This window comes from Lynx canadensis, chromosome D3 (assembly GCF_007474595.2).
Source record: "Lynx canadensis isolate LIC74 chromosome D3, mLynCan4.pri.v2, whole genome shotgun sequence".
NCBI lineage: Eukaryota > Metazoa > Chordata > Mammalia > Carnivora > Felidae > Lynx > Lynx canadensis.
Genome location: NC_044314.2, coordinates 48,362,662 through 48,377,100, shown reverse-complemented (window position 1 = coordinate 48,377,100; position 14,439 = coordinate 48,362,662). Strand labels below are relative to the sequence as shown.

The window sequence follows — 14,439 nt, the reverse complement described above, 5'->3', positions numbered from 1 at the left end:
GAGAGAGAGAGAGAGAGAGAGAGAGAGAAAGGAGGAGACACAGAATCGCAAGTAGGCTCCAGGCTCTGAGATGTCAGCACGGAGCCCGATGCAGGGCTCAAACCCACAAACCGTGAGATCATGACCTGAGGAGAAGCCAGACACTTAACCGACTAAGCCACCCTGGCGCCCAGTCTGTGTTTTAAAGTCTATTTTGTCTGATATGAATATAGCTACTTCAGTATTCTTTCCATTTCCACTTGTACAGGATATTTTTTTCCATCCCTTCACTTTCAGTCTGTGACTAGGAAAAAAAAGAGGGCTCAAAATTAAGAAATGGAAGAGAAGTTACAAGCAATACCACAGAAATACAAAGGACCATAAGAGACTACTGTGAACAATTATAAGCCAACAAACTAGACAACCTAGAAGAAATGGAGAAATTCTTAGAAACATACAATCTTTCAACACTGAATTATGAAGAAATAGGAGATCTGAAGAGACCGATTACTAGCAAGGAGATTGAAACAGTAATTAAAAACTTCCCAACAAAGTTCAGGACCAGATGGCTTCCCTACCAAATTCCACCAAACATTAATTTAATACCTACACTCAAAGTCTTGGAGGAAAAGCCTTCAAACACATTTTATGATGCCAGCATTACCCTTATACCAAAACCAGACCAGGGCACTATTAAAAAAAAAAAAAAATTACAGGCCAATATTCTTGATGAACACAGATGCAAAAATCCGCAACAAAATATTAGCACACAAAATCTAAATGATTGAAAAGGATCATACATGATGATCAAGTGGGATTTATTCCACAGATTCAAGGATAGTTCAACATCTGTAGATCAATTAATATGATACATCTTATCAACAAGATGACACAAAAAATTATATGATCATCTCAATAAATGCAGAAAAAACATTTGACAAAATTCAACATCCATTTATGATGAATATAACCACTCTCAACAAAGTGGATATAGAAGGAACATACCTCAACATAACAAAGGCCATCATGGCAATCCTATAGCTAATACCATACTCAATGGTGAAGTTGACAGCTCTTCATCTAAGAACAGGATGCCTATTCTCACCACTTTTGTTAAACATAATATTGGAAGTCCTAGCCATGGCAATTGGGCCAAAGAAATAAAAGGCATTCAAATCAGAAAGGAAAAAGTAAAATCTGTTACTATTTGCAGATGATACATGAATTCAGTAAAATCACAGGATACAAAAATCAATGTATAGAAATCTGTGGCATCTCTATACACTAACAATGAAAATTCATAAAGAGAAACTAAGAATTCCATTTACAATTACGTTAAAAAGAATAAAATACCTAGGAATAAATTTAACCAAGGAGGTGAAAACTATTAGACACTGATAAAACAAACTGAAGAACACACAAAGAAATGGAAAGATAATCTGTGCTCATGAATTAAAAGAATATTGTTAAAATGTCCATACCACCTAAAGCAATCTACACACACATTCAGTGAAATACCCATCAAAATTCCAATGGTTCACTTTACAGAACAGGAACAAATAATATTAAGATTTATATGGAATCACAAAATATACTCAAAAGCCAAAACAATCTTAAAAAAGAAGAACAAGGCTGGAGATACCACACTCCCTCATTTCAAACTATGTCACAAAGCTATAGTAAACAAAGTAATGTGGTATTGGTATAAACAAAGACACAGATCAATGGAATAGAATTCAAAGTCCAGAAATAAGCCCACGTAAATATGGAAAATTAATATACAACAAATGAGCCAAGAACATACAACAGAGAAAGGACAGTCTCTTCAATAACTGGTATTGGGAAAACTGGACAACCACATGCAAAAGTATGAAACTGGACCACAATCTTACACCATTTACAAAAATTACCTCAAAATGGATTAAAGACTTGAATGGAAGAGCTGAAACCATAAAATTTCTGGAAGAAAACATAGGTGGTAATCTACTTGACATCAGTCTTAGTGATGTCTCTGTGGATCTGACTCCAAAAACAAGGGACACAAAAAGAAAAATAAGTAAGTGGGACTATACCAAACTGAAAAGTTTCTGCACAGCAAAGGAAATTATCATCAAAATGAAAAGGCAACCTACTGAATTGAGAACATATCTGCACACCATATACCTGGTAAAGGGTTAATATCCAAAATTTATAAAGAACTCATACAACTCAACAACACCAACCAAAAAAACAACTTAATTAAACAATGGGAAGAAGATCTGAACAGACATTTCCTCAGAGGCATACAGATGGCACACAAGACATACAACAGCCACGTGAAAAGATGCTCAAGATCACTAACAGGGAAAAGCAAATCAAAATCACAATGAGGTATCACCTTGTACCTGTTAGAATGGATATTATCAAAGAAACAAGAAATGACAAACGTTGGTGAGGGTGTGGAGAAAGAGAAACCCTTGTATACTGTTGGTGGGATTGTAAATTGGTACAACCACTGTGGAAAATACTATGTGATTCCTCAAAAAATTAAGAATAGAACTATCATATGACCCAGCTATTCCACTTTGGAATATTTATCAGAAGAAAATGGAAACACCAATTCAAAAAGATATGTGTACCCCCTACATTCACTGCAGCATTATTCACAATAATCAAGATATGGAAACAACCTAAATGTCCATTGACAGATGAATGGATAAAGATGTGATGTATTTATACAATGGGATACTAGTCAGCTATAAAAAAGAAAGAAAGAAAGAAAGAAAGAAAGAAAGAAAGAAAGAAAGAAAGAAAGAAAGAAAGAAAGAAATCTTGCCATTTGGACAGCTAAGCAAAATAAGTCAGATGGAGAAAGACAAATACCAGGTGATTTCACTGATATGTGGAATCTAACAAAACAAAATAAAGCAAAAACAAAATCATAGATACAGATAACAGACTAGGCATCAGAGGGGAAGGGGGTTGAGGGTTGGGCAAAATGAGTGAAAGGGCAACTGTATGGTTATTAATGGTAACTAGGCTTGTGGGATCACTTTGCAGTGTATACAGATATTAAATTATGAAGCTGTACACCTAACGTTTAGGTAACAAAAAACAACAACAACAACAACAATAATAATAAATAGCAGTGAGGCATTTATGCCCTAGGATACTGAACCAAGGAAAAGCTGACCCAGGGAGTTAGGCCCCATTCCGTAGCTAATTAATATTGTGACAAGGGGAAACTCAATTATCCCCTGCTGGGCCTCAGTTTCTGAAGACATAAAAGAGTTAATAAGTAACTTGCACTCTAGAGAAAACCAAGCTGACTTACTTAGGACTGTTTCAATTTGGTGCTTGGCAGTTTGTTTCTTCTTTACCTCCCTTCCCACCTGGTCCGATGGGAGTGGTCGGATATTGTGAACAAATTCATAGAGTTCGTGTGCATGTGTCAGGGCTATTTTTTTTTTAAGGCAGGTTAAATAAATAACATCCCTCCCTCTCTGTACCCACTTTCGTCCTTCCCTCTGATTCTACATCCTAAGCCCAGAAATTAGGTGGCCACAGATGAAATGAGATCAAGACAGGTCAAACAAGCCGCTTCCAGTTGCCATCACAGGGGAAAGTGCGTGGCCGGGGAAAGAAACCGGAGTCGGGGGGGGGGGGGGCGCCGGGGGCTCCATCGCTGGACCAACTTCCCCAGGAGCCACTGGACCCGCGTCCCCTCAGGGAACGGGACGCACTCCCCGCCGCACCGCCCGCCACCCTCCCCCTAGCCTCGCGGCCCTCCTCGCCCCCCCACAGCCCTCCCGGGTCGTGGGCGTCCCCTCACCTGCGCGGGACACAGCAGCAGCAGGAGGAGGCCGAGGGCTGGGCCGCGCGCGGTCATGCTGCCTTGGTGCGGTGCTGCGGACATCGGCGAGACTCGACTTGACTCGGCTCGGCTCGGCGCGCGGGGCCGGCTCAGGATCCCGTGCCGGCGGAGGGCGGGGACGCGTGACGGCGGCGGGGAGCCAGCGCTCGTCAGGAAAGAGGAAGGCGTCGTTGGCCCCTCCTCCTTCTGGGTGGTGCCCCTGCAGGGACGCCCAGGATCCGTTCTGGGCGGGGCGAGGTCGACCCAGGGGGGGCGGGGCAGGGGGGGCAGGGCCCAGGCTTGGAGGGGCGGGGCCGAACTGGGCCGCTGGGCAGGACTGTGCCACGGGCACCAGGCGGGGCGGCCTCTGGGTTACCAGCTTAGCTTTTCGTGGTTCTAAGGTTCTGGGGGTGCGATATAGGGTAGGGATCCCAGACCAGGGCAGCCGAACTTCTGGAATCTGGCCTGGGAGGATATTTCCGAAAGCGTGTGGTTTTGATGTTTTAACTTTCCCCCGTTTTTGTTTTTCCTGGGCTGGGGACCGTGGGCGAGGAGGTTTTAGCAAATGGGAGCGTTTGGAGTCTGTTTTCCCAATTCCGATCCCACTCCTCAGCGGAATATGTATTTATTTCGGCCCCGATTAGCATTCCGAGCAAATTCTCCGCCACGAACTCAGCACCCAAAAAGGAATCCGCACCTGGGATTCCGCGACATATGGGGCGGTGCCGCGCGGTGGCCTGACGGTGTTGTGATCCCGGAGCTCGAGGGGCGGAGCGCGGCGGTGGGCGAGGCTCCTGAGCTAACCAATCTCCGCTTTGTGGCCTCTCAGCCCACGTTCGGAAAAGCGCTAGAACTGCACCACCTGCTGGCAGAGTCTCGTGGCTTTGGACCCGTGGGCGGGAGAAGACTCCCCACCCTGCCCTCAAGGTTGACCCAGAGGTGGCACCAGGTCCATTTTTAATTTCTAGATGAAATCAAGTAACACAAAGAAGCGTTTTCATTTTTGAGCCTTGCTCTTGCAAAAATATAATGCATATTATATGCATTTCTAGTAACATTTCCCCTCAGATTTCAATTATTGAGACTGCTCCAAAGCATCAGTCATTACCACCTTGAAGTTAAGGAAATGAAAGTAAGGATCTCTTTTCCTAAAGCGGAAGCCAGTTTACAATGAAAAGACTAAATATCCATCTGTAGCAATGATCAAACCCAGTCCTAGGTAGGACCATGATGCAGGTGATATTCCCGGCGCACTTTACAAAACGTCTACTTTGGTTACAGTCTTGCCTGCCCACCCCCTCAGTCCTGGGATATCAGCTTCCCGGGTGGCTGGACATTGAAACTATAGGGATTGCTTCTAAACCTCAGTCCTAGATTTTACACAAGGGCTACCTGGCCCTCTTCCAACCGTGTGCTTTTCTGTCCTTAATGATTCATTTGAGATAAAATAGAATGCGTTAGTTGTGGAGGGACTCGAACTGTTGTCACCGAACCAGCAGTATCAGCATCACCTGGGAACGTGTTAGGCAAATTGGAGGTTCCAACCTAGACCCACTGAATCAGAAACTCGGGATGAGCCAGCTCTTTGAATTTTTTTTTTTTTATGTTTTTATTTATTTTTGAGACAAAGAGAGACACAGCATGAGCAGGGGAGGAGCAGAGAGAGAGGGAGACACAGAATCTGAAGCAGGCTCTAGGCTCTGTGCTGTCAATACAGAGCCCCAGGCAGGGCTCGAACTCACAGACAGTGAAATCATGACCTGAGCTGACGTCAGGCGCCTAAACCGACTGAGCCACCCAGGCGCCCCAGCTCTTTGAGTTTTAATAAGCCTTCCCGGTGATTCCGATGCACGCTCAAATTCTAAACTTACTGCTGTAATGGATTCCTTGGATCCTGGTGGATTAGTTACCCTTACAATTTTAGCAAAGTCCTAATGGAAAAAAGAAAAAAAAGCCTTTACTAAATAATTAACTTGAGTGAAAGAAATATGAAACATTTCTGGGACAGGGAGAAAATTTGATGCCCCACTAATTATGTCCACTATTCACCAAAAAGATAACAAAAAGACCTTTAGCCATTCTTTCCTGGTTCTTTTGTAGTACTTCAATACCCAAAAGCCTAGGAAACATTTTGTAAATATTGTAAGTAAACTATCATATTTCTAAGAGAAATGTGGCTTTTTGCTAATGACAAAGTAATTCATGCATATAGTAGAAACTGAAAATACACGAAAGTTCAGAGACAGAAAAAAACTTATAATTCCATCATTGTCAGTAATCTGTTACACTGTCATGTATTTTTTCTTTCCATGAAAATTGTTTTAACATGGTTGAGATCCTAAGAGAAACTTTTTGTTAGTTTGTTTAAGCAATATTTAATATCAGTATCGTTATAAACACCATTAAATTTGCATAATAATAAAGGAGAAAATGAGAGGGAAAATGAAATGATTAGACATACATCTTTATAAATATGCAGAAACATCTTTGGAAAACCATGTATTCAAAAGCATGTATGTGAATATATTTTAAAACAAGTGGGATATACTGTACCCAGTTTGAAGCTTGCTTTTTTTTTTTTTTTTTTTTGCATTTAGCAATATGCTTTTCCACCTCACCACTTTTACTACCTCTATAGGATTTCATTATATGTATGTAACATTTCTGAAGCCAGAGTGATGGAAGCCAGTCTCAGAGAAGTACCTAAGTCAGGAAAATACAGTTCACCAACCAAAAATATTTCAAAATAACTTAAGTCTCAAGCCACATTTCTGGTATATATGAAAGGTCTGTATGGTTCCAGTGATACTGAAAAAATTCGCCTTTTTTCTTCCATATGCCTCCTCACATTCCTAAGCCTGTCTGGATTCCACAAAGCTTTGTATCTTTCTGTGTTCTCTGCTTTACTCACGATACCGTATCACAAATGTCTAAAAGCTATGGAACATTTACTTTAGGGAGGCAGTTGGGAAAGTTGAACCAAGACAAAATTCTCTTTACCTAGCAGATGGAAGGGGAAGTCTAGAAATACTCATGTTAATAGTTTTGATCCATTACATAATTTATTTAATCAATATCCTTTTGGACACTTGGTATGTCACTTTGGTTTCTGAAAACAATAATGCAGTGAACATCCTGTGCCTAAATCCTTGCAATCGTATGCATATGTTGGAAAAACATATTGTTGGCTCAACAGAAATGTGCATTTTAATTTTCAGTCTTGCTAAACTGCGCTCCAAAGAGATTGCAATTTACTCCTTTGCTAACGACATATAGACGTGCCTGATTCCCACCTCCTTGGCAACAATTATCTTTCCCATTCTGATTGGTGAAAAATGGCATCTGTGATTTTACTTATTTCTTATTTTTAAAAATCGTGATGCTTTAATTTGTATTTTATTAATTATAAGAGAGATTATAAGAGAGATTAATTATAAGTGAGATTAAGAATCTTCATACATTTATAAATGATTTTGTTTTTTTCCTGTTTTTTATTTTGTATTATTTTCTTTTTCATATGGACTCGTAAAGCTGTCCATTTATTAAGAAAATTAACCTATTTGTCTAGCATATATGTCGCAGATACTTTACTAATTTATGAGTTTGTGGGATTATAAAAAATTATTCCATATTTTCCCCCAAAGTTTAATGATTCCATGGAAATCATGATCTGGAATTATTTTGCTGTAAGGAGTGATATAAGGATACAGTTCCCTTCCTTCCCACAAAGCCAAGATAATCATAGGGACACCTGCTCTTGTGAAAGTTATTGGTTTTTTGGGTTGCCCAATCTAATGACCACCCCTTTCCTGTCATCACACTTGACCTCTTAATGTATTTCAACACAGATGATCACACTGTCCTCCATAAAACATATTCTTAAACCTTCTCATCAGTTACCTCATTGACTAAGCATTGACTATACCTCATCTTCTAGATTAGGGATGTGCTTTGAGTAGTATATTCATGTTAATAAAATTTTATTACAAGAAAATACCTTTGAATCCTTCTAATATAGAAGCATTTTTTTTCCCCTGCTGACTTAAAAACTTCAAAGCAGGCAATGATATAAGTGGGCAAAGAAAAAAGAATGCCTAGCTATGGCACAGATTTTGAGCTTGCCTGGCTTCTACTTTGAAGGCTGAAGTTCAATAAGAGGAAATGAAGACAGACCTGGGTCTTTGGGGTAGTAGGATACAACTGACTTCACCTGGTGATATCTGAGCCCATTGCTAATGGACCCAGGCCTTCTTCGCTTACTTTTTTTTTTTTTTTTTTTTTTTACTTTTTCCCCTGGATTAGCTTAGGCTGCCATAACAAAATACCTTAGACTGGGTGGGTTAAACAACAGGAATTTATATCTTATGGCTCTGAGGACTGAGAAGTAGATCAAGGTGCTGACCAGTTAGGTTTCTGGTGGGGACCCAGTTCCTGGCTTCTAGACAGCTGCTTGCTTTCTCTTTCTTTCTTTCTTTCTTTCTTTCTTTCTTTCTTTCTTTCTTTCTTTCTTTCTTTCTTATTTATTTTGAGAGAGAGAGAGAGAGAGAGAGAGAGAGCTAGCTCACGTGCCAGCCGGGAAAAGGCAGAGGGAAAGGAAGGGAGAGAGAGAATCCCAAGCAGGCTCTGTGCTGTCAGGTTGGAGCCCCACTCTGGACTCAGTCCCACCAACCATGAGATCATGACCTGAGCAGAAACCAAGAGTTGGATACTTAACTGACTGAGCCACCCAGGTGCTCATAGACAGCTGCCTTCTGACTGAGTGCTCACAGAGGTCTTTCCTAGGTACATGTGTGTGGAGAGAGAGAAATCTCTTCCTCTTTGTATAAAGGCAATGGCCCTCTTGGATTAAGGCCACACCCTTATGAGCACATTTAGCCTAATAATTACCTTCTAAAAGCCCTATCTCTAACTATGTTTACATTGGGGGTTAAGACTTCAATGTGGGAATCTGGGGTCACCATTCAGTCCATACTACCCCTCCTTTTGCTCAGGGCTGCATTATGACTTTTGTGGGCCCTAAGCACCTTTGTTTTTGGGTACCCCTTTCTCCTTCCAAAACAACCATTTAAAGTTACATTTTACAACTGCCTTGGTATAAAGACAAATATAATACAAGCTGGCTTCATGATTACATATTCATTATGATTGCATTCTTATTTTTCTTCTAGTTAAAAGAAATATAAATTAAAACATTTTTGTGTGAACTTAAAAGTATACAGAGGCCCTAGGCACTCTGTCTACTGTGCCTGATGGAGAAGCTGGTCCCGTGTTTGCTACTAATGTTATAGAATGCCCTGTAGCATTCACAGACATTGTAAGTTTTACTGATGGATTGCCGAAAAGAAGAGAAGAGAAGAGAAGAGAAAAGAAAAGAAAAGAAAAGAAAAGAAAAGAAAAGAAAAGAAAAGAAAAAAACGTCCAGGACCAGCAGCTAGAGCTGGCCCTAAAAGAAGCACCTGTAGATAGTAAGGTCACCTAGCTGAACACAGGGAGAGGGAGACGATGACCTCCTCATACCCCTCTCCTGTCAGGCTATGCTTTGCCATATTCTACTGATTATACAGACCAGTCCTGATACAGTGCAGGAAAACTACATAAGCACAAGAATACTAGAAGGGAAGCATAGGAGGCCTTCTTGGGGGCTAGTTACCCCAGGTCTGTGTAGCCACCACCCAGAGGAAGGCTACAGAACATTTTTAGCACGGCAGAGGCTTTCTTAGGCTGCTTCCCAGTCAATATCATCACCCTTCTCCATCCCAGTCAATATCATCACCCTTCTCCAACCAAGAGGTAGCCACAATTCTGACTTCTGTCACCATGAATTGGTTTTCCCTGTTCTTAAACTTCAAGTAAATGGAATCATACTCTGCCTGGCTTCTTTCACTCAACATTGTCGGTTGTGTGGGTATGAGACTCGTCCACGTTGTTCAGAGCAGTAATTCATCCTTTTTATTGCTGAGTAGTATTCTATGGTATAAAAATACCATGCCAATATTTGGGTTATTTCCAGTTTAAGTTGTTATCAATGAACTTACTATGAACATTCTGGCACATGCCTTTTTGTTGGAAATATGCGCTCAGTTCTTTTGGATTCCGTAATAGACTTTTAAAACCCCATACTTAAGCAAGCTGAATTTTACAGACATCCTCATTTAAAAGAGCTGACAGCTATAACTCATGACTTTGGTGCCAGCGGTTTTAACTGACTCATAAATGGGGCATTGTTGGTCAGACTTAGGGTAAAACATTCTCTCTAGTAAGGACACTTGAGTCGGTGATCAGTCTAGCCCTGGGTTGTGACTTCCATGCAGAGAAGATGCTACCAAATGGGGATAAGTTGAAATTTGTCTGTCAGTGTCTCACACTGGCATTCCCTGCTCTGTAGGATTCAGTCACATGACACAGTTAATTTCCTTTGCCTGGATGTTTGGGGTCTAATCTTTCCCCAAATAGCAAGTCCAACTCCTATACGTTGGAGACTTCCTTTCTATGACTTTTCTTAAAAGTTCAACTGTGGGAAGTGGAAGTTGTAGCAGCATTTCCCTTGTGAAAAATCAGGGGGTGAGGGGCTCCTGGGTGACTCAGTCAGTCAAGCCTCTGACTCTTGATATCAGCTCAGGTCATGATCTCATGGTTCATAGAACCAAGCCCTGACTTGGGCTCTGTGCTGACAGCATGGAGTCTGCTTAGGATTCTCTCACCCTCTCTCTCTTTCTCTGTCCCTCCCATGCTCATGCTTTCTCTCTCTCTCTCTCTCAAAATAAATAAACACTAAAATAAACATAAAAATAAGAGGGTGAATTCCTAGTGAAGGGAGGACAGAAGACAACAGAGAGAGAAGGAGGAAGTCTTTCTGTTGACAGAGACAAAGCTGACAGGGCATGTAAGATCTGAAGATCTTTAATTAGCCTCCTTCAACTGGTAAAACATGACTTCACTTGTATTTTATTTATTTTTATGTTTAATTTTTATTTTTGAGGGAGACAAAAAGACAGAGAGAAAGGGGGACAGAGGAACTGAAGCGGGCTATGTGCTGACAGCAGAGAAGCCCAGTGTGGGGCTCGAACTCATGAACCACAAGATCGTGACCTAAGCTGAAGTCAGACCCTTAACAGACTAAGCCACCCAGGTGCTCCAACTTCACTTGTATTTTAAAATCATCTTTAGGGGCGCCTGGGTGGCGCAGTCGGTTAAGCGTCCGACTTCAGCCAGGTCACGATCTCGCGGTCCGTGAGTTCGAGCCCCGCGTCAGGCTCTGGGCTGATGGCTCAGAGCCTGGAGCCTGTTTCCGATTCTGTGTCTCCCTCTCTCTCTGCCCCTCCCCCGTTCATGCTCTGTCTCTCTCTGTCCCAAAAATAAATAAACATTAAAATCATCTTTAAAGTATTACTCACAATAAAAGTGAGGGCACCAGGAAAAGATTCTAAGGCTTTCCAGACCTACTAATGCATCAAGAATGTAACAGAGGGCTAAGTACAGTTGGAGAGCCTGGAGAAACCACCTCTGTTTGTTTGGGTTTATCTTACTGTGTTTGGTATGTTAAGCAGTTTGAGGACACAAGCTGGGCCCTCAGCCAGCAGCATGTGAAATAAATTATTCTAATTTTTTTCTACAGAGCACATAGCTTGCTTTTCTTTTTGTTTGTTTTTCTCCATAATTTGAAACACAGGTAAGTACAGGCTTGAGCTGACATTGGACAATGGCATGCAAAATCCCAACATGGTTGGCTCTGGTCACAGTGGGGCCTCCACGTGGTTCTATGCGCTGATTTTTTAGCGTCTTGTCCCAGTGAAATAACACTCACTAAACCAACTGACCAGCAGAGATAAAACGTAGTTTTATCAGGAAGTAGTTTTATCAGTTTTACCAGGAAAGTAGTAAAACATTAACTCACAGGCCCATCGATTCTGCACCACACAGATCTCGAATGTCTATTGTGTGGCCCAATGGCAGGCACACCTCATTTTACTGTGCTTTGCTTTATTATGCTTTACAGATACTGCTTTTTTTTTTTTTTTTTTTTTTTTTTTTTCAAATTGAAGGTCTGTGGCAACCTTCTGTCAAGCAAGTGTGTGGCCTGCTTTTTCCAACAGCATTTGTTTACTTTGTGTCTCTGTGTCACAGTTTGGTAATGCTTGCAATACTTCAACCTTTTTCATTATTCTTCTATTGGTTACGGTGGTCTGTGATCAGTGATCGTTGATGCTGCTGTTGTAGTTGTTCTGGGGCACCAAGAACTGCTCCCTTATGAGACAGTGCACTTAACTGATAGATGTCGTGTGTGTTCTGACTGCTCCCCCCACCGGCCATTCCCCTGCCCGCTCCCTCTCCTCAGGCCTTCCCGTTCCCTGAGACACAACGATATTGAAATTAGGCCAGTTAAGGGAACCCATGGGGAAGGGGAAGGAAAAAAAAAAAAAAAGAGGTTAGAGTGGGAGAGAGCCAAAGCATAAGAGACTGTTAAAAACTGAGAACAAACTGAGGGTTGATGGGGGGTGGGAGGGAGGGGAGGGTGGGTGATGGGTATTGAAGAGGGCACCTTTTGGGATGAGCACTGGGTGTTGTATGGAAACCAATTTGTCAATAAATTTCATATATATATATAAAAAAAAAGAAATTAGGCCAGTTAATAATCCTATGGTGGTCTCTAAATGTTCAAGTGAAAGGAAGAGTCACAGGTCTCTCACGTTAAGTCAAAAGCGAGAAATAATAAAGCTTAGTGAGAAAGGCATATTAAAAACGGAGATAGGCTCTTGGGCCAGTTAGCCAAGTTGTGAATGCAAAGGAAAAGTTCTTGAAGGATATTAAAAGTGCCACTTCAATAAACACACAAATGATAAGAAAGCGTACCAGCCTTACTGCTGCTATGGAAAAAGTTTAAGTGGTCTGGGTAGAGGCTCCAACCAGCCACAACATTCCCTTAGACCCAAAGCCTAATCCGGAGCAAGGTCCTAACTCTCTTCAATTCTGTCAAGGCTGAGAGAGGAGGAAGCTGCAGAAGAAACGTCTGAAGCGAGCAGAGGGTGGTTCCTGAGGTTTAAGGAAAGATGCCTCTCCATAACATCAATGTGCAAGGGGAAGCAGCAAGTGCTGATGTAGAAGCTGCTGCAAGTTACCCAGGAGATCTAGCTAGGTCATTACTGAGGGTGGCTACACTAAACAACTGATTTTCAATGTAGATGAAACAGCCTTCTATTGGAAGAAGATGCTAGAGCATTCACAGCTACGGAGGTGAAATGAATGTCTGGCTTCAAAGCTTCAAAGGACAGGCTGACTCTCTTGTTAAGGGCTACCGCAGCTGGTGACTTTAAGTCGGAGCAGTGCTCATTTACCATTCTGAAAATCCTAGGACCCTGAAGAATGATGCTAAATCTACAAATGGAACGGCCAAGCCTGGATGACAGCACATCTGTTTACAACATAGTTTACTGTATGTTTAAAGCCCATTGATGAGACATACTGCTCAGAAGAAAAAGATTCCTTTCAAAATATTACTGTTCATTGACAATGCACCTGGTCACTCAAGAACTCTGATGGACTATGAGATTGTCACTGGCGTAACCCTCGGACTCCCCGAACTCAGGAAACTCCTAGAAACTTCTATCAATTTCATCTTTTAGAAACTAACAAATTGCTGGAACAGGAAAAGAAACATTTAAGTAGATCCCAGGACTATGCCTGCTCAGATGAATCAGAAGGTGCCCTACTAAGCTACCTCAGCTTGTCATTCTTATCATAATGTTAAAATCTCCTCTGAATATTCACCCCGAGCCCTCACAAAAGGAAACTGCTCACCCTTGTTTGAGGAGTCATTCCACATGATCTCCTTATTTGTGCAAATAAAAAGGACTTTGTGAGGGAACCCCACCTGGTGTAGTCTGTCCATAACTCATCAAGGAGCGGACCCACATTGGTTAGGTAACAAGATCAATGTTTTTTTCATGACTGCTAACACAATATCTATTCTGCAGCCTGTGGATCAAGAAGTAATTTGGGGGCACCTGGGTGGCTCAGTTGGTGAAGCATCTGACTTCGGCTCAGGTCATGATCTCATGGGTCATGGGTTTGAGCCCCATGTTGGGCTCAGTGCTGACAGCTCAGAGCCTGGAGCCTGCTTTGCATTCTGTGTCTTCCTCTCTCTCTGCTCCTCTCCCTCTCGTGCTCTGTCTCTCTCTGTCAAAAATAAAATAAAAATTAAAAAAAAAAAAGAAGCGATTTTGACTTTTACTTATTACTTAAGAAATACATTTCATAAGGCTATAGCTGCCATAGCTGGTGATTCCCTCTGATGGATCTAGGCAAAGTAAATTGAAAACCTTCTGGAAAGGATTCACCATTCTAGATGCCATTAAGAACATTTGTGACTCATGGGAAGAGGTCACAATATCAACATTAATAGGCATCTGGAAGAAGTTGATTCCAACACTCATGGATGACTTTGAGGGGTTCCAGACTTCAGTGGAGGAAGTCACTGCAGATGTGGTAGAATTAGCAAGCAAACTAGAATTAGGTGTGGAGCCTGAAGATGTGACTGAACTGCTGAAGTCTCATGATAACACCTGAACAGATGAGCAGTTGCTTCTGATGGGTGAGCAAAGAAAGTGGTTTCACGGGATGGAAACTATTCC

The 14,439-nt window shown here is 41.7% G+C and overlaps 1 protein-coding gene across 2 annotated transcripts in view; it reads right to left on the bottom strand.

Moving 5' to 3' along the window:
* The window catches only part of NPC1 (NPC intracellular cholesterol transporter 1), a 54,396-nt gene extending 50,461 nt beyond the window's left edge, over positions 1-3,935 (bottom strand). The window contains exon 1 of one of the 2 annotated variants that reach the window (XM_030336624.1): positions 3,791-3,935. In XM_030336624.1, the coding sequence (XP_030192484.1) occupies positions 3,791-3,874 (84 nt within the window). In that variant the 5' untranslated portion in view covers positions 3,875-3,935. The remainder of the gene's footprint in view (positions 1-3,790) is intronic. The other variant, XM_030336625.1, reaches the window with a different exon arrangement.
* Positions 3,936-14,439: the final 10,504 nt, after the last annotated feature.